Raw genomic sequence first — 22,891 nt, forward strand, 5'->3', positions numbered from 1 at the left:
TATTTAAAACAATAATAAATGCAAGAGTTTTTGGCTCTGAATTTAACCAAAATGATATGACACACTGGAAGGTCTTACTAGTAAAAAAGCAACGAGTGAAGTAAATAAGGCTTTAATTGCAAGGGCAAAGAGAACACGATTAGTTATTTATTCCACTTTTTTTTTAATGATTGGCATTCGTGTGTGAGCTCATGTTTTACAAAGGCTTTAAAGAGGAACTAAGCAGGATTTTTCCTGTGGCTATGATACATTTTTACCTTAATTAGAGCTCCGGAGTAGTTTTCATAGTTAACTACATGACTTGTGACTTGTTACGAGTGAGAACAGAGGCTCTCTGTCTTCTACCTGGCGTCTCATGGCTGAAAACCAACCTTGCAACATCAGTGTAGTACCTGGCCGCCGCTGCCCCGGTGTCCCAACTCTCGTCTCTGCAACACCGTGACACAAACACGCTCCGTAACCTGCATTTCTTTGTTTATGACAGTTGAGACTACACAGATATACTGTACATGTAGTAACATCGTATATGTTGTGTAACGTTATCCACCGCTCCATGTATAGATTTTTTGACGGCTTTGTTGTAAACAAATGCACATGACCAGGTGGAGGGTTAGCAAAACAGCAGAAAAGCAAAAGCAAAGACTTGCATAGTTCCTCTTTAAAGGGGCAACTATGCAAGTCCGGTCGCTTTTATGCTCTTTTTTCATTCATGTGCATTTGTTTTCATCAAAGCCAGTGCCAGGGCAGTCCATGGAGCAGTGGATAACCACGTTATATACTATGTGTGTTACGATGTGTATATTTGTGTCGTTTTTTCTGTCATAAACAAGAGATTACGGGGCGTGTTTGTGTCGTAGTGCTATAAAGCTTATCGTTTTCTCGGGAGATGAGAGCTGGGACACCGGGTCGAAGGTTCTGACCTTGCAAGTTTGGTTTTCGGCCCAAGAGCATCTAGGTGGAAGGGAGAGAGCCTCCATTCTCCCTGCAACAAGACATTTAACCATCACAAATGCTCTGAAGCTCTTTAATCAAGGTAAAAAAAAAAACTTGCATAGTTTCTTTAACCTGAGCCACAAGTTCAGGTATCGGAACTGGAAAACACTAAACATGAAGTGAAAAAGTGAAATAATATTTTGTTTAAAATGAAAATACTCAAATGTATTGAACATCGCAGATTTAATAGTGTATGAGTTGACAGAGCTTTATTCTAGAGTAGGATTACTAGTGTCGGTGCACTTGTTATTTGATTTCAGGATGAAGGATCAGCCCCATATATGGTCAGCGAGTGCAGAGGTGGCTGCTTAAGCTGCTGTTTGTGGAAACTGCTGTGACTCTCTCCTCTCTGGGCTGTGGGCACCGGTCAAAGCCAGACAGATCTCTGTGGATGTGTGGAGAGGATGATGAGCCGTGTTGTTTACTCCTTCTGGTCTTCAGGAAGTTTTGGTCATGGTTGTGAATGAAGGCTCCTTCCTGTGAGGTTTATACCCAGCTCCCGAGGTGCTTAACTCGTGACCTGCCTAAAAGTCTTAGAGACGGCACAGCACCATCCTACAAAGGTTTCTTTATATCAGCCGAGCCTCAGAGGCCTACGTGCATTTACATATCAGGATTTTAAAAGCTTTAAAAAACCATGTAGTTTTGAATCTCCCGGGATGATTTGAAAAGGTTCCTGGCTGCACGTCGTCCTTCAACTGGATGCGGAAATCGCAAACTGTCACCAACTTTTCATCCGACAATTTTCAATAAGCCGCGCCGCTCCTCAGTTTATTTGCCTCTGTTTATTGTCGTGGGAGTGTTTTCTCGGCTCACAGGCCCTTCAAGATTTACAGCTGCTCGGTGGTGATATGAGGATGAAGTTTTAAAAAACGGGGGGGCCAAAAGCAGTGTCACTTGATTTGAGAGCAAAAGGGTGTTTTTTTGTGTGCTGGGAACAATAGCAACACTCAAAAATGTCCACTTAACCAAAGACATTTCAGTCAGCGGCGGCGACAGGAGGATATGCATAAGCTCATTAATCATTTTCAGAGCTCGTTGACAGTTTGCATATGAATTTAAAATCCAAGGGAGAAACGGTGTTGGGTTGTCGAGGAGCCACGATATATACTGTAAACAAGAGCTAGGACTACAGGTACATAAAAACATCCTGCTGACATTTCCAACATCACACACAGCACAGGCGGCTTTATCAGGTGAATGGGTTTGACAGGTGTGGTTTGTGCGAACAGGAAAGTGACAAAGACAAAAAAACGGAGACTGCAGGATGCTCACAGGTCACAGGTTTATGGTGACCTTATGACCTTCACACTCAGCAGATCATATGCAGTTTTGTTTTTCATCAACAGACAGTTTTCTCCACCACCTTTATGGAAGCACTTCACTTTCATCTCTTCAGTGAGGTTTCAGAGTTTTGTTGGATCAATATCCAACAGCAGTAAAACTGGTGGTGGCAGCTGAGCAGCAGATCCACACTTAATCACCCTCTATAACTTTATATAGTTTTTCCCCCTTTACTCCCTATCACCATCACAATGTGTGTGTGCAGTCTGATATGTTGTGAATCTAGCCCAGAGGTACACGGACCCGGTTACCCATAAAGTTGGAATCATTTTGTTTTCAGGCTCATTCCTCTGTTTCATTCATATCATAATGGTTTGTTGTGGTTAATTTTCACAGTGATACATTTGGAAGAGAGTTTTGAGAAGATATACACTTTATCTATTCATGAGAAGAGGTTAAAAAAATATTTCATTTCAATGTTGTTAGATTTGAGTTAAAGATCCTGATTTGAGTTAAAGTTCTTATAAACATTGGACAACCTGTTTCATGGATAACAGAACCAATATAATCTGTTGGTTTTATTCGACACACTCCTATTCCTTTGTTTTATTGTTCCATCCATCCACCACAACCTCCTCCTGCTTTACGCTCCAAAAAAAAAGGATTTTTGATGGTAAAAAAAGCTGTTATATTCATATTGATGCTTTTTTTTCCCCCATTCAAAATCACAGTTTTCCTCCTAAACTGCAGTGCAGCGCAGCTAGCAGGAGGAGAGCTAGGTCCGGTCTGCACATATTTTTCTCAGATTTTTTTCTATGGTTGCACTCGGGGACCTAGAGCTGTAGAGTGTTACTTAGAAAATGACCAGAATTCTCTTTAAGACTTGTGCATCTGAACTTTATATATTAATCATATGTTTTACCGACATTAACCATGTGTGCAACAGAGGGAAGTTTGACAACATTTGGCACAATCACTATATTTACATTATTTGATTCACTTTGATTTAGAGTGGCCATCTGTTACCACTGGAAATAACAGCTGTATGCATCTTATGTTGCCTTGATTAGCAACAGTATCCACCTGCATGGAAACATCTAGATGATACCTACATGCAGCCTCCATGTGGCATCACCTTGTTGCCCCCTCCAGCCCTGGTGATGGTCTGTGGCTGCATGTGCTCACAGGCCTGAGCTCAGCATCTGTTTTACAAATGTGTTGCTGCCAAGTGAAAACCACATGTGACACCAAAAACAGCATTTTGTGATCTAAGAAAAACTCTGGTTTAAACTTTGTGGATTAAGAAATAAATTGGTGATGATTTTCAGAGCACAGGGGACATTTCTCCTCTGTTGGGTTACATATTTTATTTTGACAAGTAGACCCGGCTGTTTTGTCTGATACCGAGTCGACAAACCAAACTCCTCTTTGTCTCTTGTATTAAGTGACTATTTGTTGTTGAATTGCCTGTAAATTGAAGCAGTATTTAAACACCTGTTTTCTTTTTTTCAGACAGGTGTTGATTTATTAAACTTTTTTCCATCACTCTCTTTCCTCTTAGCTTTTTTTTTTTTTTTCAACATTTGTTGGCACTAAAATATTCTCCCTGCAGGCAACATGTGCAGGCAGGAATAAATAATATCGATTTTCTTGCAGTTCCAACTGGTCTTCAGTAGAGGTCAATAAAGGTCAGGGTTTAATTCAAGTTTTAATTAATTTCAGACTGTAAACTGTCGTACATATCCTGCAAACCACAGTTTACATGTTTCCATCCTTAAATGTTTCTGTTTCAGAGAAAAAGAAAAAGAAGAAGAAAAAGAAGAAGAGATCAGTTGAAATGAGCAGGGATTTAACAAAAGTCCTTCAGATTTACAAGCAGGATTTCAAATGTCTGATGTTAAAGTTTTGCAGTAATTTGTGGATTTGTTGCCACGAGAACGAGACAAAAAGCTTAATGGATTTGTGTGCATGACAGGATGGAGGCTCCGAGCTCAGATCACGTCTCGGATTTGTTGTTTTCTCTGGGCGAGCTGCACTTTGTTAAATGTTAAATGTTGAGATGACCTCTTAATATCTGGGATAAATTTTCCATCTCAGTTGAAAAAACAAAAAAGAGAGCTCTCTTATCTCAGTGAGCTGAATCCATTAGTTTCCCAAAGAAAAAAACACACCAAATTTAGGATTGATTTTAAGATTTTATTGGTTGTTTTTAAGATTGTAAATGGCTTAGCCTCACCATATTTACAGTATGTGACCTTTTACGTTTTCAAGTTGCACCCAGAGAAACAAGATCAGCAAATACGCTTCTCCTGGGGGTCCCAAGAACAAGATGCAAAACTAAAGGTGACAGAGCTTTTGCGGTGGCAGCACCCAGGCTCTGGAACAAGCTTCCTAGACACATAAAATCTGCTGAAGATGTTGTGCAATTCAAGTCTTTGCTCAAGACCTACTTTTTCTCGCTGGCCTTCAGTGTGGGTTAACTTAATATGGGAAACTATGTTTACTATGTATACTGTGTATAACTGTCTATTTGTGCTGAATGTGTTTGATATAATGTGTCTGATATGACTTGTACAGCACTTTGGTCAACAATGGTTGTTTTTAAACGTGCTGTATAAATAAAATTGAACTTGAACTTGAACTTGAACTGAACCAAGAGCTACAATGTTTCTGCTCCTCATGTCTTTCCTCTTGTGCCCCTCAGGTGATAAAGGAGACAAAGGGGACAAAGGAACACCTGGAAAGCCCGGTCTGGAGGGCCCTTCAGGCTACCGAGGACCCAACGGCCCCAAAGGCAGCAAAGGCCAGGCGGGGGCCCCCGGAGACTCCTGCAAGATCCCGCACTCGTCCTTCTCGGTGGGACGGCGCAAGTCCCTGCACAGCGTGGACTACTACCAGGCCATGGTGTTCGACACGGTGTTCGTCAACCTCCACGAGCACTTCAACATGTTCAAGGGCAAGTTCTACTGCTACGTGCCGGGGATCTACTTCTTCAACGTCAACATCCACACCTGGAACTTCAAGGAGACCTACCTGCACCTGATGCACAACGACAACGAGCAGGTGATCCTGTACGCGCAGCCCAGCGAGCGCTCCATCATGCAGAGCCAGAGCGTCATGCTGAACCTGGCGCTGAACGACGAGGTGTGGGTGCGGCTCTACAAGAGGGAGCGGGAGAACGCCATCTACAGCGACGACGTGGACGTTTACATCACCTTCAACGGATACCTGGTGGCCCCGAGCTTCCAGTGAGAGAGAGAGAGATGCAAGAGCAGGGACAAGAGCGAGAGGCGGGTTGGTTTCGGGATCGGCAGAATCTCTGGGTCAAATATTTCTTTTGTTTTGTTGCCGTGGATACTGCTGCTTCGTGCCGAGGAAGAAGAACTTAACAAGATGACATTTACAAGTTGGTGCTTTTTTTTTTTTTTTTTTAATATCGCTCTCAGCCTGGAGAGGAACATACTGTGCCTTCTTAAATGTGGACTGCCCAAAAATATCAGTGTCAAAAGGAACAATAAAAAATAAAAAATAAAAAGGGAAAAAAAAAAGATATCACAGCGCACAATTAGGAAAAAATGTTGAATCACTTCCTTTGCACTAGAAATACATTTTTGTACAAAGCCAGACATTTTTCCCCTACTTTCTGTGCTGTGCTGGTTTTTTTCCTTCCCTCTTGGGTTTCTCAGTTCAGGGACTTTGTGTAAAAAGTGTTGTCACTTATCAGGAATCATCAGTCTGTGCAATCATTTCTATATTTGTTCTATGATGCCTCTTAACACACGGGCAGACTGCTGTCGTACGCTTCCTTTGTGCCTCTCAGAAGAACACTTTAAAGGGTCGGTTCACAACGCAACGCAACACTCGAAAAAAATAAAAATAAATGCTAGTGCCACTTATCTTGATGGTGTGCAGCCGTGCAGAGAGTTTTAAATTGTATTTTCTGAAGCTAAGAGATCCAGCAAACCTGATATAATGATGTTACACAATGATGCATTCAAGCTGCTGCAGGAAATTTGACAACACTGACAAACAACAACAAGAGGCTGGTAAAGTCCACGACCCAGTTCAAATGATACTCGGTCTAACTGGATGTCAAAGGGTCAGAGTTTAAAGGGATAGTTCATAATTCCTATAGTCATAGCAGTAGGTTCATTACCTTTATTTGTCGGTGCAAGCTATTTTTAGAACGGCGGAGCAGAGCCGCGAGCTGCACAGAGCTACGCTACGGAGGCTAAAGGGATTTCTTGGTTTCCCTCATCAAACTCATCAAATACGCAATCCAAAAACTCCAAAACGCTCTGGTGGACAAGTTGTGACCTGCACATTCACCACGCTATGAGATAATAACAGAACGTTACGAGATGGAGTTGATTTTGAGGCAAATGCCGAGACTGCTTGCTGAAAAACTGCCTCCGACAGGAACGCACATCAGCGGTTTTGCATGAATTTGCCTCTAAAACAACTCTGTCTGGTAATGTTCTGTTATTATCTCATAGCGTGGTGAATGTGCAGGTCACAACTTGTCTTCGAGAGCATTTTGAATGGTTGGATTGTGTATCTGATGAGTTTGATGAAGGAAACCAAGAAATCCCATTAGCCTCCGTAGCATAGCTCTGAGCAGCTCGCGGCTCTGCTCCACCGTTCTAAAAATAACTTGCACTGACAACAAGGTAACGAACCTACTGCTATGACTATAGACCGTTTCAGAGAGTATAAACAAATACAGGTGTTACCAAGGATACTAATTAAGGCTCCATTCCATTTAGTGTACCAGAGCGTTTTCTAATGAGCCACACCTGTCTTTGTTTATACTCTCTGAAAGGGTCTATAGGGATTATGGCAGTGGGCCAATTTGCCAAAATGTTGAACTATCCCTTTAATGTCAGAGTGTGAAAATAAGACTTACTATATTACATTTTTTTCAGTTTCTAGACGTTAAGATTTGCTCACGTTATTCTACTTTTTAATTCATAGCACATCGTCGTAGTCAAGCAGTCCACAGTAACTGTCTTCTGGTCCACGTGGAACCACTGAAAACCTCTGAACATGAGTTCATACATATTTGATTTGTCTTGGTTTTCCATGGGTGTGTTTGGACATTTTGGACTAGTGAAAACCTCTGGAGTCTGACATTGCGTGTTGGCCCTTTGATAAGACAACGTTCTCGTTTGTCCTTCAGTCTTGAGTGTAGATGTGGTGGAGGGTGGAGTCCAGTCTTGTTTCCTTGTTTGGCTGTTCATCAAACCTCCTCTTCAGAGATCATGGGTCAGAAGCATCGTTGGCTCAGGTCCACCCTCTCTTCTTTTGATGTAATGATGGACGACTGTTCCAAGTTTAATTTTAAGGGTAAAAAAATATAGTGGAGGGTAAAGACCACAAATTGTTCCACTGAGCAAAATAATGGTTCATTTTGTATCATCTCAACATGGCACACCTCAGAAATCTCTTGTGCCTTCTCACAGGTGTCACAGTGGATAATTACATGTACAGTCTGATCCTTCCGCCTCATGTGTCAACACTTCTGACCTTCAAAACTCTTCCTGCAACAACACAAATCTATAAAACTGACAGACTTGGATTAGAGATGGTTTAAATTTTAATTGGAGTTGCTCAAAACTTTAGAACTCATTAATGCTTCTTTGCGGATAGACTATCACTGTTTTGATTTTATGTGAAAGCTCTAAAAGTCTCTTTAAATACAACAAAAATTGACTGCATGGCTGCAGAGTTAAGTGGTAAAACCATTGTTTTTTTTTCCTGAACTGACCCTTTAAACAACAACATCAAAACCCAGCATATCAAAAATAATAATAAAAGAAAAAAAAGGTGCTTTATTATGAAATGCAGGGATGCATTAGTCTTTTTAATGATGAAATATCATGACTTCATACTGCAGAGCAGTTTATGTAAATAGCTGTATAATAGCTTTCTTAAAAGCTCATATCTGTGCTTCCTCTTGTGCTGTTGTGGGATTTGTGTTTTTAATTTGTAAACAATATTTCCTCCTCTGCGAACCAAGTCTCTCTTTGTTCTGTATCAGTGAGCTGCAGCAAAAAGACACTTGATGGAAAACAATGAAAGAAATTAAAAAGTTTTCATAATTCCACATGATCAGGAGCCTCTATCTTCCACTAACATGTCACTTTATTCTAAGCACATCATCATACTTCTACAGCTTTTTGCAACCTCTCTTTTTTTACATCAGACAGCATCCAGCTTAAGTCTTGGCTCACAATGAAACCACTCGATCCTGTGAGGGAAATCTTTGAGTTTAACCAAAAAATAAAAAACCCTGAAACTTTCAGAGACAGCGGACGAGTCTCTGCAGTTTGCCAGCTCCATCTGTTTGGCCATATCCCTCCCATTAGCTGTAATGCCGTCCTCAGGGAGGCTTTGCTAGAGGAAAAGCAGGCTGCAGCGTTATAAATACTTTAAACCCCGCGTGGAGATCTGAAAAAAGGCTCTATTGGGAAACAAAGCAGGACATCAGAACAGTTTCCTGGATCGTCAGCCCAGACTAGTGGAAGCTGATCCAACATGCACAGGAGAAGAGGCTCATGGTTAAAAATGAGCTCTGGTTGATTTGGTTCACTTTAGGCATTTAATTTTGCCCTAGTTGAGGTTTGTCAGACTTAGTTTTGTCAGAACACATTATTTACAGTCATTTGATGAAAGAAGGGGAGTGAGGGAACATGAATCAAAATAATGTGAATAAAAAAGAAACATGAATTGCATAAGTGGAGTCAAAAATTGTGCAAAAACACATGTAAATCTTCATTGAGACCAGATGGGAGGATGAATAAATTAAAGACTGAGCATGATGAGTTTCTCAGTGTGTGATTTTAAAAACAGCATTTTCTTTGCACTCACTTTGTTTGTTGCCCAGTAAAAATACCTGCACACTGCATTTCGGCAAATCAGTTTAATTAACTCAACTTTTATAAGACTGTTGAACACAACTGGCCAAGTTCAGGCTGATTCACTCGGTCCCATTAAAAACAAACAACCCAAGTGGTGTGAAATCATAAAAACCTCTAATTATCCCCCTGCAGAGTTTAAAACACTGGCTAACAAGGTGAGAGGTAGGACACACTCACAGTCTGAGCATCTCTGTGCAAGAGGTTTTATAGGATGTTGTCGACAGGATTCAGCCAAAGAGGAGCAACAGCTGGGAGATGCATTATCACAGCTGGATCATCTATCAAGCACAGAGTGTATGGTTATTTACACCCTTCAAACTGTGAATTATCCTCCCTTTTTGAGCCTATTACATTCTTTGGTTTGATACATTGGTTTGATTACATTTCTAGTCATGTATGGGTTTTTTTTCTTCCAAAAGTATATTGTGATGGTTTGTGTCTCTTGTCCCATTTCTGTTTTATTTTGAAGTTCAATTCCCAATCTTCCTGTGTGCTTCCTTCCGTGATTACCTAATGTGTCTCACCTGTGTTGATTTCCCAACCTGCTTTGTTTCTCTTTGTGTATTTAATTTGAGTGTTTTCCAGTTGTCCTTGTCTTTCACATTTGGGTGGAGGACTGGACCCGAAGAAATGCAGACTTCTCAAAAACAGGGAAGTGAAACAGAAAACTCAGGAAAATGCAGAGAAAACACTGGAACATGGGAAGAACTAAGTAAATGGGCAACATGTAACAACGCAGACGACCCCACAAAGACAACCAACACAGGTGAGACACATTAGGTAATCACGGAAGGAAACACACAGGAAGACAGGACACTGAACTTCAAAATAAAACGTGGAAATAAAATGGGACTAGGGACACAAACCATGACATCTATGGTCTTTACGGCCAATTCATATAATTCCTCATGCACCACAATGACTTTTAGTTTAAGAAATACTGAGGAGCTGCTGAATGGACAATATTAATAATACAATCTATTATAATAATAATGTTAAAGTAGTGAAAGGGCAGTAGGGCACAGGTATTTAAAGACACAAATCACAGACTCCATCATATCACTGTGTGTGTGAGTGAATGAATGAATGAATGAATGTGTTATTGTCATTGTACAACCAATAAAACAAAAAGTGCTACATAACGGTGCAAATGAAACAGTCACATAAACCACAATAAGACAATTAAGTGACAAACACACATACCAAAGATCATAAATATGAATAAAATAAAGATGAAAGACTAATAAATATTAATAGCTAAAACTACTAAGATTAAGGAGGAATAGGTGTGAGCATTTGTATTGATCGTCCTTTTGGCCTGAGGGGAAGAAACAGTTTTTAGTGGTGTCCAGACCAGATGAAGCAGTGATGCATGGAGATGAAAATACACCGTTAAATTTAACAGCATGTTAAGTCTTGTGGAGTTTGAGTTGTTATTTAAACCTTCACGTTCACACTTCCAAGTGCTGGACACAGATGTTTTTAATCTCTTCTTACACCTGGACTGTTCCCATTTATTTTCTTGAAGTCTGCCTGCAGTCTTTTTGACTGACAGCTCACATACAAAGACTTTAGACTGGATTCAGGATCAGATTCTTGCACATTTCTTCCCCTTTTTTTTAATACTTTTTGGACCCAACATACAGAATACAAACCAAGAGGGAGGGTGGTTTTCCTTTAAACTTAAAGGGATAGTTCAACATTTTGGCAAATTGACCCATTGCCATAATCCCTATAGTCATAGCAGTAGATTTGTTACCTTTAATTGTCAGTGCAAGCTATTTTTAGAACGGCGGAGCAGAGCCGCGAGCGGCTCAGAGCTACGCTGCAGAGGCTAATGGGATTTCTTGATTTCCCTCATCAAACTCATCAAATACATAATCCAACAACTCCAAAACGCTCTGGTGGACAAGTTGTGACCTGCACATTCACCACGTTGTTTTAGACAGAGTTGTTTTTGAGGTAAATTCATGCAAAATCGCTGATGCACGTTGCCGTCAGGGGCAGTTTTTCAGCAAGCAGTCTCTGCATTTACCTCTAAAACAACTCTGTCTGGTAACGTTGTGTTATTATCTCATAGCGTGGTGAATGTGCAGGTCACAACTTGTCCACCAGAGCGTTTTGGAGTTGTTGGATTGTGTATTTGATGAGTTTGATGAGAGAAACAAAGAAATCCCATAAGCCTCCGTAGCGTAGCTCTGAGCAGCTTGCGGCTCTGCTCCGTCGTTCTGAAAATAGCTTGCACCGACAATTAAAGGTAACAAACCTACTCCTAAAACTATAGGGATTATGGCAATGGCCAAAAATGTTGAACTATCCCTTTAAGACTTGGGGGGTGAAGCTGGACCGGGTGGAGCATGAAGCAAAAAAAAAAAAGTCTAAATCACAGGGAAACCAAGGTTAGTCAAACAGAAAGCAATACCAGGAAAATGAGACTCGGGAGTTGAGCATCGGCACCACGGGGGAGACTGAGCCATCTGGCCGAGAGCGAAGACAAGAGCCGGCGTTTAAATACTGCAGCAGGTTGTAGAGTTGATTGGCTGATGAGTCACAGGTGCGCAGGTGACTTGGCAGGAGCCTGAACCAGGAGGACGCAATCTGCACACACACACGCACACACACACAGAGGGAGGGAGTGAGACAATAAGGAACAGACAACGGGGGACGGACAAAAATACAAAGGACAGAAGACGAAGGCAGTGGGTCGTTGGTGCAGCAGGTCGTCATGACACAGTCACAGTGACTCCCTCTACATAGCAGACCAGTGTTGACTTGTTACATAACAATAAAGGTAAGAGACAATTTGTGTTGGGGTAATTATTCCCCCCAACCCTCAAATGAGCCTCTTGACCCCTGGAGAACTCTGGAGGAGCGTGTTGGTGGTCTCGTCTTCCCACACACTCACCTGTGAGCAATTCTGATGATGGATCTTTTTGTTTGACAGGTTGGAGGCAACGCTACGGGGGCTGAAGCTGCAGCTGCATCTCTGCTGCAGCAGTCTCACGCTCTCTCTAACGTCTCCTTCTAGGTGGTTCTCCCAAAAGCTTACGCAGGAATAAAATGGCAAATACTGAGAGACCTACTGGGAAAAAGAAAAATATGGCCGAGAGGCTGGAGGCTGGAGGATTTCCTCAAGACTAAACCCGGGTAACAAGAGCCACCTGTAAACCAGAGTAGGCACAAGTTGAAAACAGACCAGAGGATGTTAAATGTAGAGATAAAGGGGAAAGGGGAAGCATATAACATCAGTTCCTTTTCAATGATCCAAAGCTAACAGACTAATACCATTTCTCTGTAACATAAAAAAAATTACAAGATTTACAATCCGGCAGATATCAACTATATGTGAGCACTGTGAGGCCTTCTGCATTCCTGCTTCTCTGTAGCTCTGCTGTTATGTAATTGATCAAGCAAGAAGGGAAATTGAAGGGTGGAGCAGGCGTGGCGGGGGGATGGTTATGATAGATGTTATGAGACTACAAAGACAGGTTAAAGACTGTTTTATTTCAGCTGAGGAGTGCGGAGGCCGAGCCTCGAGGCTAACAGCTGTTTTCAGGGCTGACTGAGCTGAGGCCCTGTTTTCTCGTAGATTAGAAACAGGAAGCGAGGCCAAGTTCTGAGGCAGCACTCCCCTAATTACAACCACATGACCTCTGACCACACTCATCTGTCAGCGGCACATAGCGTTTTTGAGGAGTAGATGGAGAGGAGTTTATTGAAATGGAAAAATGAGGGAGGCTTTATGGAAAGAAAGAAATAATAATGAAAGTGGAAGTTGAATGAAAATATGTATGACAGATCAAAGGAGACAACATGGTTCCTGGCAGTTTCTTAAAATCATAAAATTACAACTCTTTTAAACACAAAAAAACCCCAAAAGATATAAATCTACTAAAATCTCCAGTTTCAGGATCTGCAGTCTACCACTGCTGTGTAAGCAGAGCAGACAGGGTGGCTGAGACGGAGCCAACTAACCTTTCATATACCCTCCAAAGTAAGCAACATCATTTCTACAGCTGGAGAGTTATGGTGGTGTGTACATACCAGTGAGCTACAGTGTGCAGCTTTGTTTTTGTATATATGTGGGGTCAAATCCCACAAGTTTAAGTGGCTAAAGAAAAAACAGATATGTGGGTCAGTGGTGAAGGCTGGGGTTAGGATAAGGATAACAAAAGGGTCAGGGTCAAGCAAATTATGATAATAGTTATAGTCCCCAAAAGTGACCAGTGGCGTGTGTGTGTGTGTGTGTTAATTAATGGGGACATCATGAGGCTTTCCATGTCTGCAGATATCTTTCTTGGCGTGTTGGGTGGAAGTGCAGGATTGACCAAACATCCAGTTAGAGAAAAGACAGAAAGAAAGTGGATGTACGACGAAAAACAGATTAATTGCAAAACGAAAGGCAAAATGACATGCACCCCCCCCCAAAAAAAAAGTTGCATGCAGTTTTTCAAAAATGAGTTCCATAATTTATGGAAAATGAAACTGTAGCGTGAGTTCAGACATTAGTTTTTTGGCATTAGTGTCTTCTGCAGGCTTGCAGGTGTTGTGCTGCTGGCTTCTCTGTGTGTTGTTATACAGTACCACTGAATCTCTCTGCATACTTCAGACTAAGCTCAGTGCAAGGCTTCAAATATGTATATATTATATGTGTATTTGCAATGCATATTTTCACATTTCATATTTATTTGCATTGGTTTTATTCTGAAAACTACATCCATTTAGCAGTTGAGGTCATTTATTGATGATGGTTGATGTAATTGTGATGTGAATAATTCTGTATGGGATGAATCAGTCTTGGGCATATTTTCCCCTGGTGGGTAGAAGTTGTTTGTGGGACTTTCTATTAGCTCAGGCATGCTGATCGTTTGAGATTCTTGCAGAAAACTTTGCTTATTGTTGTCCATAGGAAACTTATCTGAGATTGTGCTATTGCTATTTTAATTTAAGAGAGCAGAAAAAGGCCTGGCTGGAATGGAGATATGATTCAATCTTTTGAATTCCCTGTAGGTAAGAATTGCTTGCTAGATCTCCAGGGTGAAATTGCAATATACTTGTTGCATATTCACAAAGATGGATCAACACAACTCTGTGTTTCTTGGGTACGAGTCTTGCTAAAACTCAAGGTTATGGTTAGCAGTTACGAAGCAATAATCTCACGTTGGTCATATACATATGTTGTATAGTATATATACATTCCTCTGTAGACCATGGATATTGATATACAACATTTAATTTTGAGTAGTTTTCAGACTCCAGTAAATCGGCAGTGTGAACCACACTAGAAGAGTCACAGTTTGTTACTGACCCCATAAAAGTTTAATTGGTGGAAACATTTACAGTCCATTCATTACGGGAGTTCCTGTAAATCACCATAGCACATTATGTGTTTATCATTTCAGTATGATTTTAAAATATTTTACAATGTGAAGAAAAATGGATGTTCATTTTTATTCCTCATTATCACTGTAACACCATCCTGTTATCCAGCTTAAAGGCTTCAAAGCACGAGTTTATTGGTATTTAAACGGGAGGGAAAACAGAGCAGTCATAGCATTTGCTGATATTAATAGCAGAGTCCACATACAGAGCCTTAAAAGATCATAACATCCAAACTGGCAGCTCAAGCACCACGATGCTTCAGCCACCTCGCAACCTCTTATGTAAAGTGAATAGAGCCATTTTAAGATACAGTGATTCTCCAGCTAAGAGGTTTATGGTCATGGCTGTTGATCATATTTGACAAGTATCATGAGACATCTCAATACATTATGTAGGGTTTAGGGAAGTGTCCAAATGCGTTACATACTGCATTCCCAGTACAAATGCTATAATCCTTTGCAGATTCATACAAGAATACACCATGTTTTTAAATTCAGTAGCCCTGCTTTATTAATATAAATCACAACTGACTGGAACATTAGTTAAATTGAATCCATCACTGAAACTTCAGGTTTCTGCTTTCTCACTGTCGCCTATTCACAATTTCCATCACACTGTCGCTTTGTCTTTCCTTCATCACTCACTCTTCTCTGTTTCCCTTGTAAAAGCCACACTACCTAATAATTGGGTAATGGCTCTTAAGAGAGCACTGCCAGAGCCCTGCTGGGTGAGTCAGATCCGAGGGAGGGGATGAGGTACATGGCACTGCCAGACACAGCTCCACGCTCCGTTGGCTTTATTTTATCTCGTGGTGAAGGTCACGAGTTGAGCAAAGACAAGCAGATTCAGCTCTGTGCAAACAAGGTAAAATCTTTTCTTGAGCCAGCGGAGCAGGCCGGTTAATGGAGGACAGAGGCAAAAAGGGTTGTTCAGAGTGTAAGTTAAACTTTTAATGACCAAATCTGCGGTCTGCTTACATTTACCTCAACTGTTCTTGTAAAGTTTGATGTATTTCTGAGGAACATCATGTCTCACATTACCAGGTGTAAAACATTGGAGTATATGAGGTCTCCCATAGGTTTCTGAAGAGCGGTTTTCAAGCTCAAGAGTGAGCTGTTTTGCTGTTGCCATCTTGGCAGTGCCTGCTCTCCCAGCTAAATCCAATGAACGGAAAGGTCAAGCATGTATGGAGCCAACAACTGTGGTGAATGCTGATTAAATAACTGTGGATTAGCATAGGATATGCTCCTGTTAGCACCACTGGGCACCACTGAACGTCTAACCTAAAGCTAATTAATTTGCTGGCAACCTAGCTAGTTAACAATCTACGGTAACAAGCCAAATGTCATGAGTAGCCTAATAGCCTACATGCTAATTAATGCTAGCATAAAAAATAGCAGACCTTGACTTATCTTTCATAAAAAGGAGCACAGACTTCCTCATGTTTTGTAGGCTAAGTCATATTTAAGAATATCCTGCAGAGGGCACCGACACCACAAACACAGTCAAACATGTTCAGTGACTTATCTGACATTTCACCTAGTAGACAGCTAGAGGTTAGCTAAACTGTAACGAGTCACGACATCCACATTTCACTCAAATTACACATGGCTTTAAAAACATCAAGGCTATATGTGTTTATAAATCTGTCGAAATGAGTTACAATCCCATTTGGTAATAGCCCATAGAGACCTAAGTTGTTATTTTTTTGCACCGGGCTGTAAACACTTGCATTTCTGCTGTAGCTAGTTGTTTGGCATTTAGCGTATGGGGACCTCCTCAAGTGGCCTTTCAAGGAACTGCGGTTTGTTTTCAGCATGCATGGTGTCAACAGGCTGATTCAGTCAAAGTTGGCGATTGTTGAGGTTTCATTAAGTTCCTCACTATAACGTTCTTATAGTTGTAATTAATCAAGGTGGTTTTTGCTTGCATAAAAACTGCAGAGAAATTAAAGCTGGATTTTTTTGACAAACAGATAACCAAATCCAGAGCCACTACTGACAACCAACCCCATCAGACTACAAAGTATCTGCCTGAAATGGCATTTTCTAACTGAAGTGAGAGTCCAGATTACTTTTGTGTGTGAAGCCTGCAAGCTCTAACAATGGTCATCTGGCACGCTCACAATCCGGAGGGACATTCATGTGGTGTGTTGTCTGCTCACTGCACCCATCGTAACATTTGCAGTGAAATTACAATGTTCTTGTTTACCTCTGTTGCTTCTGCTGTTCAACAACAATCTGTAAAAATCCTATTTTTAAAGAGCAGGAAAAACAAGGACAAGGTTTTCTGGAGGACATATAGGTTTCTCCTTCAGGCAGATGTGTAGTCAGAGAAGAAGAAAAAAAGAAGGAGTCTTCTCTGTGACTTATCTTTCTATCAGAGGCTAATTTAGTCGTTTGGTTTTCTGAGCCAGAGCAGCTGACAGGGCAATCCTTGAGGAGACGGATAAGGTTTCTCCTCTGATCTAGGCCCTGATCTGCCCTGATGCTCTCTGTGGGCTACAGAACAAAATGCCGACTCCTAAACGCACGCCCTAGGTCAGAGCTCTTATCTGCTCCCTGCACAGCGTGCAGTGTTGAGCTGGGAAAGAGTAAGATGATTCCCTGGTTGATATTTGAAGACATCCCCTGTGTCAGAATCTGCATGCGTGTGTGTGCTACCAATGAACTGCAGCATAAATGTGGGTTATATGAGGATATTTATGTTGAAACAAACCAAAATCTCATTCGTCAAACACCAAGAGGACGGTTCTGGTTCTTAATCCTGTGTGTGTCTGTAATCTGTTCAGAGAAAGTCTCACTGGAAATGACCCACCTGAGATCATCTGATCGTCCCATGTGAATCTACGCCTCGGTTATTTGCTCCATTGTGCTTCTGTGCGAAAGATTTTCCCTTTCTTCTTAATCTTTTGATGTTGACGATAATGGAAGACGCAGTGGAAATACTTAACGCTTATTCAGATTGTCAGCACATAAACACGCTCAGAGAAAGAAAATTAAATCAGTCCATCCAGTTTCCATTCTCTTTTCAGCTGCGGGCCACGAAGGCAGCGGGCTCAGCTAGATAGCACAAAGGTGTCCTTCCTGGGGCATCCCACGCTGGATTGGATATGTAATCCCCTCTCTGCCTCAGGCCTCCTCCCAGTTGGATGTGACATGAATACCTCCACAGGGAGGCGTCAGGCAGGCATCCTGATCAAAAGCCTGCATCACAACATCCAGCTCTAATTCCATGCAATAACAGTAATACAGCTCAGTCCTGATGCCTCAGCTCAATTAATTTTTAAACGGAGTGAAACACAAATGTCGTCATGCAAATGTAATGCAGAGTCAGAGAGGGAGGCTGATACATAAACATAATAAAACATATCTAGGTTAATATGATCGGATTTGATGATTTTATAAAGTGTGAATATCTCCTTTTTTTTTTAAAATCTTGGTTGTTTTTTGTATGCTGCTAAAACACGTACATTTCCAAGTGGGATCAATAAAAAGTCTTACCTTACACCTTACCTTACCTTAAACCTTATACCTTACCGTACTTTACTTTACTTTACCTTACACCTTACCCTACCTTACCTTGCCTTACCTTACCTTACCTTACACCTTAACCTACCTTGCTTTATCTGACCTTAATTTACCTTACCTTGCCTTACTTTACCTTACCTTACACTTTACCTTACCTTGCCTTACCTTAACTTAATTTACCTTACCTTGCCTTACTTTACCTTACCTTACACCTTACCTCACCTTACCTTGCCTTACTTTACCTCACCTTACACCTTACCTTACCTTACTTTACCTTACACCTTACCTTACCTTACCTCTTATGCATTCCCATTGCCAACCATGTTGTTGTTAATATATTTTTTGTTCAGTTGCTTCCTTTTTAATTGTTTATTTTCATTTCTGTCCTTCATTCATGCAGTAAACAGAGTAACTGGTTTGATGATTTTCTTGGTCACTTGATGAGTTAGATGGAGACTGTGAAGCATGAATGCTGTCAGTCAGACTCAGACAGTGCTGCCTGAATTAACACCGTGCTCCACCACAGTGCAGACAGCGATTAAGAGAAACTACTTTCTACTGACTCCGTATGTCACACCGCAGCCAGGATCTATATTAGCTTTATAGAGATGAATGCATTCATCCACATGCTGTATATGAAAAGCGACAAAATAAAGATTCATGTAGAGCTACAGTAAGCAGCTTTTCCGCTTCAGGCAGCTCAGTGAGCTTCAGCTGGTGAAAAACTGTCGAGAGCTTGAGGCAACAAAGTTTGCTACAAGTCTGTCATGGCCAAGGCAATTTACGGCCGTGACGTACATCTAGCAGACTGTCACCCTGAGCCATTGCTTAAGGAGTGATGAACAAGAGGAGAGACAGTTGGGAAAGGAATATTTTATCCAGAAAATGGTGGGAAAGCAATCATCTCTCAGGAGGCCTTGTTAATGCCAAACACAATGAGCGGTTTGACTGTGGACGTCTTACACCAGCTAATTGTCACAAAATCTTGAGGAGAAGTATAATTATTCCCTGTCCTGCTCCTTCTATTTCAATCCAGCTCTTGTCACTAATCTTGATTAGGTTTCTCTTTGAAAACGGCATCTAGCCTGAAGGTAACTTGTATCTGAGAGGCAACAGGCACTGAAGAAGCAGAGGGTGAATCTGATGTAAGAGTAAAGCAACAACCAAACCAAACTTAGTTCATACTGAAGAATAGATCTTTCTTTTTTCGGCATTAACGATGCAGCCTATGGATATAACTTTATATGAGCCTCGCTCACTGCACTAACACTTTGACTCATGAACTCAACATGTTTACAATTAAACACGGTTTAAAGTTGTTGCATATGGTTTGATAAGAAGCATTAAAAGTCGATGTCACAGTTTGCTGGTCTGGTGTTCCTCATGTGTCTTCAAAGTAGCTCTGTTTCCAGCTGGATCTCCAAGTATTTCTTGCCAGAAGCAGCTCTGACCATCGTTGCATCATCACAGTGAGTCGCTATTAGAAAGTGGCAAGTGTTGGTGAGTCACTCACAATGATTCCTCTGGACTGGTGAGTAAACAACTGCTAATGCTAACATTACCAGACTAAATTTCAGTTTTTACAATGCATCCTCTGGGGACCATGAATATCTTAACGACCAAAAGTTGTTGAGATATTCATTAAGAATGTTTTTCTATGGACCCTGGATGAAACACAAGACAACATTTTCTAACAGAGCCTTCCCATTAGTGTGGCCAAAAACAGAACCAAAGCATTTCTATTTTCAGTGTAACCATTATTTTTCACTCACTTTCATCTCTTTCATTCACAGCTTGCAGATATTTTTTGTTTTAAATTCCTACACATGGACGTTAAGTGTTCACTCATAAGCACTGGCGGAGTTGAGGCTACACTGCTCTCAGATGTATCTTAGCTTTTCCAGTTCAGCTTTGCCTCAACAACTATTAGTCAGTCTCTCTGGGCCTCCGGTGCCTGCTTGCTCCGTGTTGTGGGCATGAGTAACTCAGTCTGCTCTGTCTCTGCTGCCCAAATGTCCCAGTGATGCTGTTAGGAAACTGAACCACCCACATCAATGGCAGTGTCCACAATAAACAAAAACACACTCACACACATACAGTGTATACACATAGAAATTTGCAGGTACTCATTTACTCATGCTCACACATCCAAGCACAAAATAATGGGCTGTCGGCCCTTTTTTGCAGGGTTGCAAATTACAGACTGGTTTGCCCTAGTTAGCCTGAACCCACCCCGTGCTCTTCTAAGAGGCAGCCTGAATCAAACAGACACACACACTCACACATACACAGAGCCATGCAATACAGGAGCAACACCCAACAATGCAGCCCGAGGCCTCCTGTAATCTCTGCCATCCAGCTCGGCTGCAGTTATCCAGAGTTTTCCATCTGCAGGAGGTTTAATATGAGTTATTATCATTGATGCTGACACACCGAGGGCATCCTCTTTCCTTCTTGTGGCATCTCTTGCTCAATTTGATAGCAAACCTTGGAGACTGACAGGTGCTGGAGGAGAGAGGGGAAGCAAATGCTGTGCGGAGTATACCTGAATTTCTCCGCTCTTAATTTTTTAAGAGATGAGAAGCAGAGCTCCCTTTTAAGTTACTGCAGGCAACCGCCGTTTGACCAGCAGGTTGAGATATGCAATAGCGAGAGATGGGAAATTCTCTTTTCTCTCTCCTCCAGCTGCGAATAAGTGTCTGGAGATGAGATCATTAGTATTGCACTAGTGTTGCATGCATGACCCCTTGGCAGCAAGATTACAGATGCATACAAAAACCGAGTAGTACTGCCTCAGTCACATAAATTGTTGGAGAAAGGAGTGGGTTGCTTATTTACACAGTGCTTACTAACAAGCAATCCACTTCCTGTGGTTGAGAGTGCTGCCATGCCAACAGCAACGAGCATGAAGCAGCAGCGATTTGATTTCAGACAAACAATTTGTCCATTTGTTCAAGCGGTAACTAAATATACCACTATGTAGGAAAATAAGACTTTGTATATGGGATGTAATCAACTGATGAGACGCAGGTGGAAGAGAAAAACGGCGGGAAAAAAAAGTCCACAAGGACAGGAAGCAAAATCAAAACACAAGCACATCTGGGCAGTATTTTCAGAATAAAACAGGAAACACTATAGCAGATCCCAGACAGACGATAGTTAAGTGTATTATGTTAGTTTGTGTTCAGCCAGTGGTTTCATTGAACCCTCCAGTTCCCATGGTTACTGCTCCTCCTTAACATCAGAGGAGCTGAGGATCAAAACAAAAAAATGAATATAATGCAACACAAACACAAACATCAGTCAAATATTACCAAACCACACCCAAGAACAGTAATAAAAAATACCCCAAAGCAAATAAAAGATAAGAAAACAGTACGAGGATATTAAAAACTGTGATTTTAAACAATACTTTTGCTGTTTACTGAATATTAATTGACAGCAAATGTTACCAATTGTTTCCAATAATATCAACAAAACACAATAACACAATACCTTGTTCCAAATTGGGCGCTTCATAATCCTAGATGATGAACTTTTGTTTTTTTCCTCTTTGAATTAATTAACTTTCCTCCGTCCCTTCTGATAATTATACTTGCTGTCATGGCAACAAGGTTACACAATAAAAAAAATCACAAACACCCAAAAAATATATAGCCTATAAAAAAAGAAGAATATAATTAAAAGCTTAGAGTCATTTACCAAAGCAAAAACCAGGCAGTAATTTTACAATAAGAGTTACCACCTGGATTAGATAGGATGGGATTTCTGAAACTGTCATGTAGACCACATTTCTAATTTTAACCACCTCCATCACTCAACGCAACAAATTCAGAGATATTAAAGTCATTTGCATCTCATCAATGTGATAAACAAAGCCAGAGACGAGTGAAGCAGTTTTTGTGTCTCACTTTGCATACAAATGTAAAGTGTTTCCATTACTCAGCAGCAAATGTCAATTGGATTCTCACTCAATTTTGACAGATTAGTATGAAATGCACAATGGATTACACTCTGTGGTCTGTCTACTGAGCATATTTTTCATATTTCAACTTCATTTTTAAAGCCTGAGATCTTTCTCAAAATTCTATCTTAATACAGATATATGAGTTAAGAGACACTGATATTTTTCAATGTGTTATTAGATCATTTTTGTTATTAGGCCTATTTGGTGATACAGACACTACTCACTGCACATCAGTGTCCTCTCAGTTATTGTGTTGCTATATCATAACATATTCACACTGTACAATCCAACAACTGTGTAACACGCTGCTCCAGTGTGATTTACCAGTTAGTCCGTTATCTCTCCTGTGGGGAACATTATGTCTCTGCTGTTTCGTAGCCATTTCGTCCCCTCACAATTCAATTTAGCAGCACAGTACATTTCATTTTCTATCTGTTCCCCATACATCGCTTCAACAGTGGAGAAAACCCTTTCAATTGAACGCTCATTAGCTGCTGATACGGTGGTGTACTGTAATATAGCTTCAATTAGGAACTACAACAACAACAAAAACACAAAGCGACATTACACTTTTACATTAATATTCTATAGAAGTACTAATGTGCATCTGGATATGTACAGTTTTATATGACTGGGTGAGGAAAATACACATTAACTGGTACTACTGTAACAGTCTCTTTGAATAACGACTATAATATCAGTCTTGATAATCTGTAGCTGTTATTCAAATGCTTCTTAGGAACTTGCCTCTCAGCTATCACAGTTACTCCCCGAGAGGAGAGCAGAGTCCATGTGTTACAAGCAGCCCTGACATG

At 40.9% G+C, this 22,891-nt stretch overlaps 1 protein-coding gene across 2 annotated transcripts in view; it reads left to right on the plus strand.

Moving 5' to 3' along the window:
- The window catches only part of c1qtnf6b (C1q and TNF related 6b), a 28,668-nt gene extending 22,292 nt beyond the window's left edge, over positions 1-6,376 (plus strand). For both annotated transcript variants that reach the window (XM_083983562.1, XM_083983561.1), the window contains exon 3: positions 4,982-6,376. In XM_083983562.1, the coding sequence (XP_083839688.1) occupies positions 4,982-5,529 (548 nt within the window). In that variant the 3' untranslated portion in view covers positions 5,530-6,376. The remainder of the gene's footprint in view (positions 1-4,981) is intronic.
- Positions 6,377-22,891: the final 16,515 nt, after the last annotated feature.

The sequence above is a fragment of the Trachurus trachurus genome (genome assembly GCF_905171665.1).
Source record: "Trachurus trachurus genome assembly, chromosome: 1".
Classification (NCBI taxonomy): domain Eukaryota; kingdom Metazoa; phylum Chordata; class Actinopteri; order Carangiformes; family Carangidae; genus Trachurus; species Trachurus trachurus.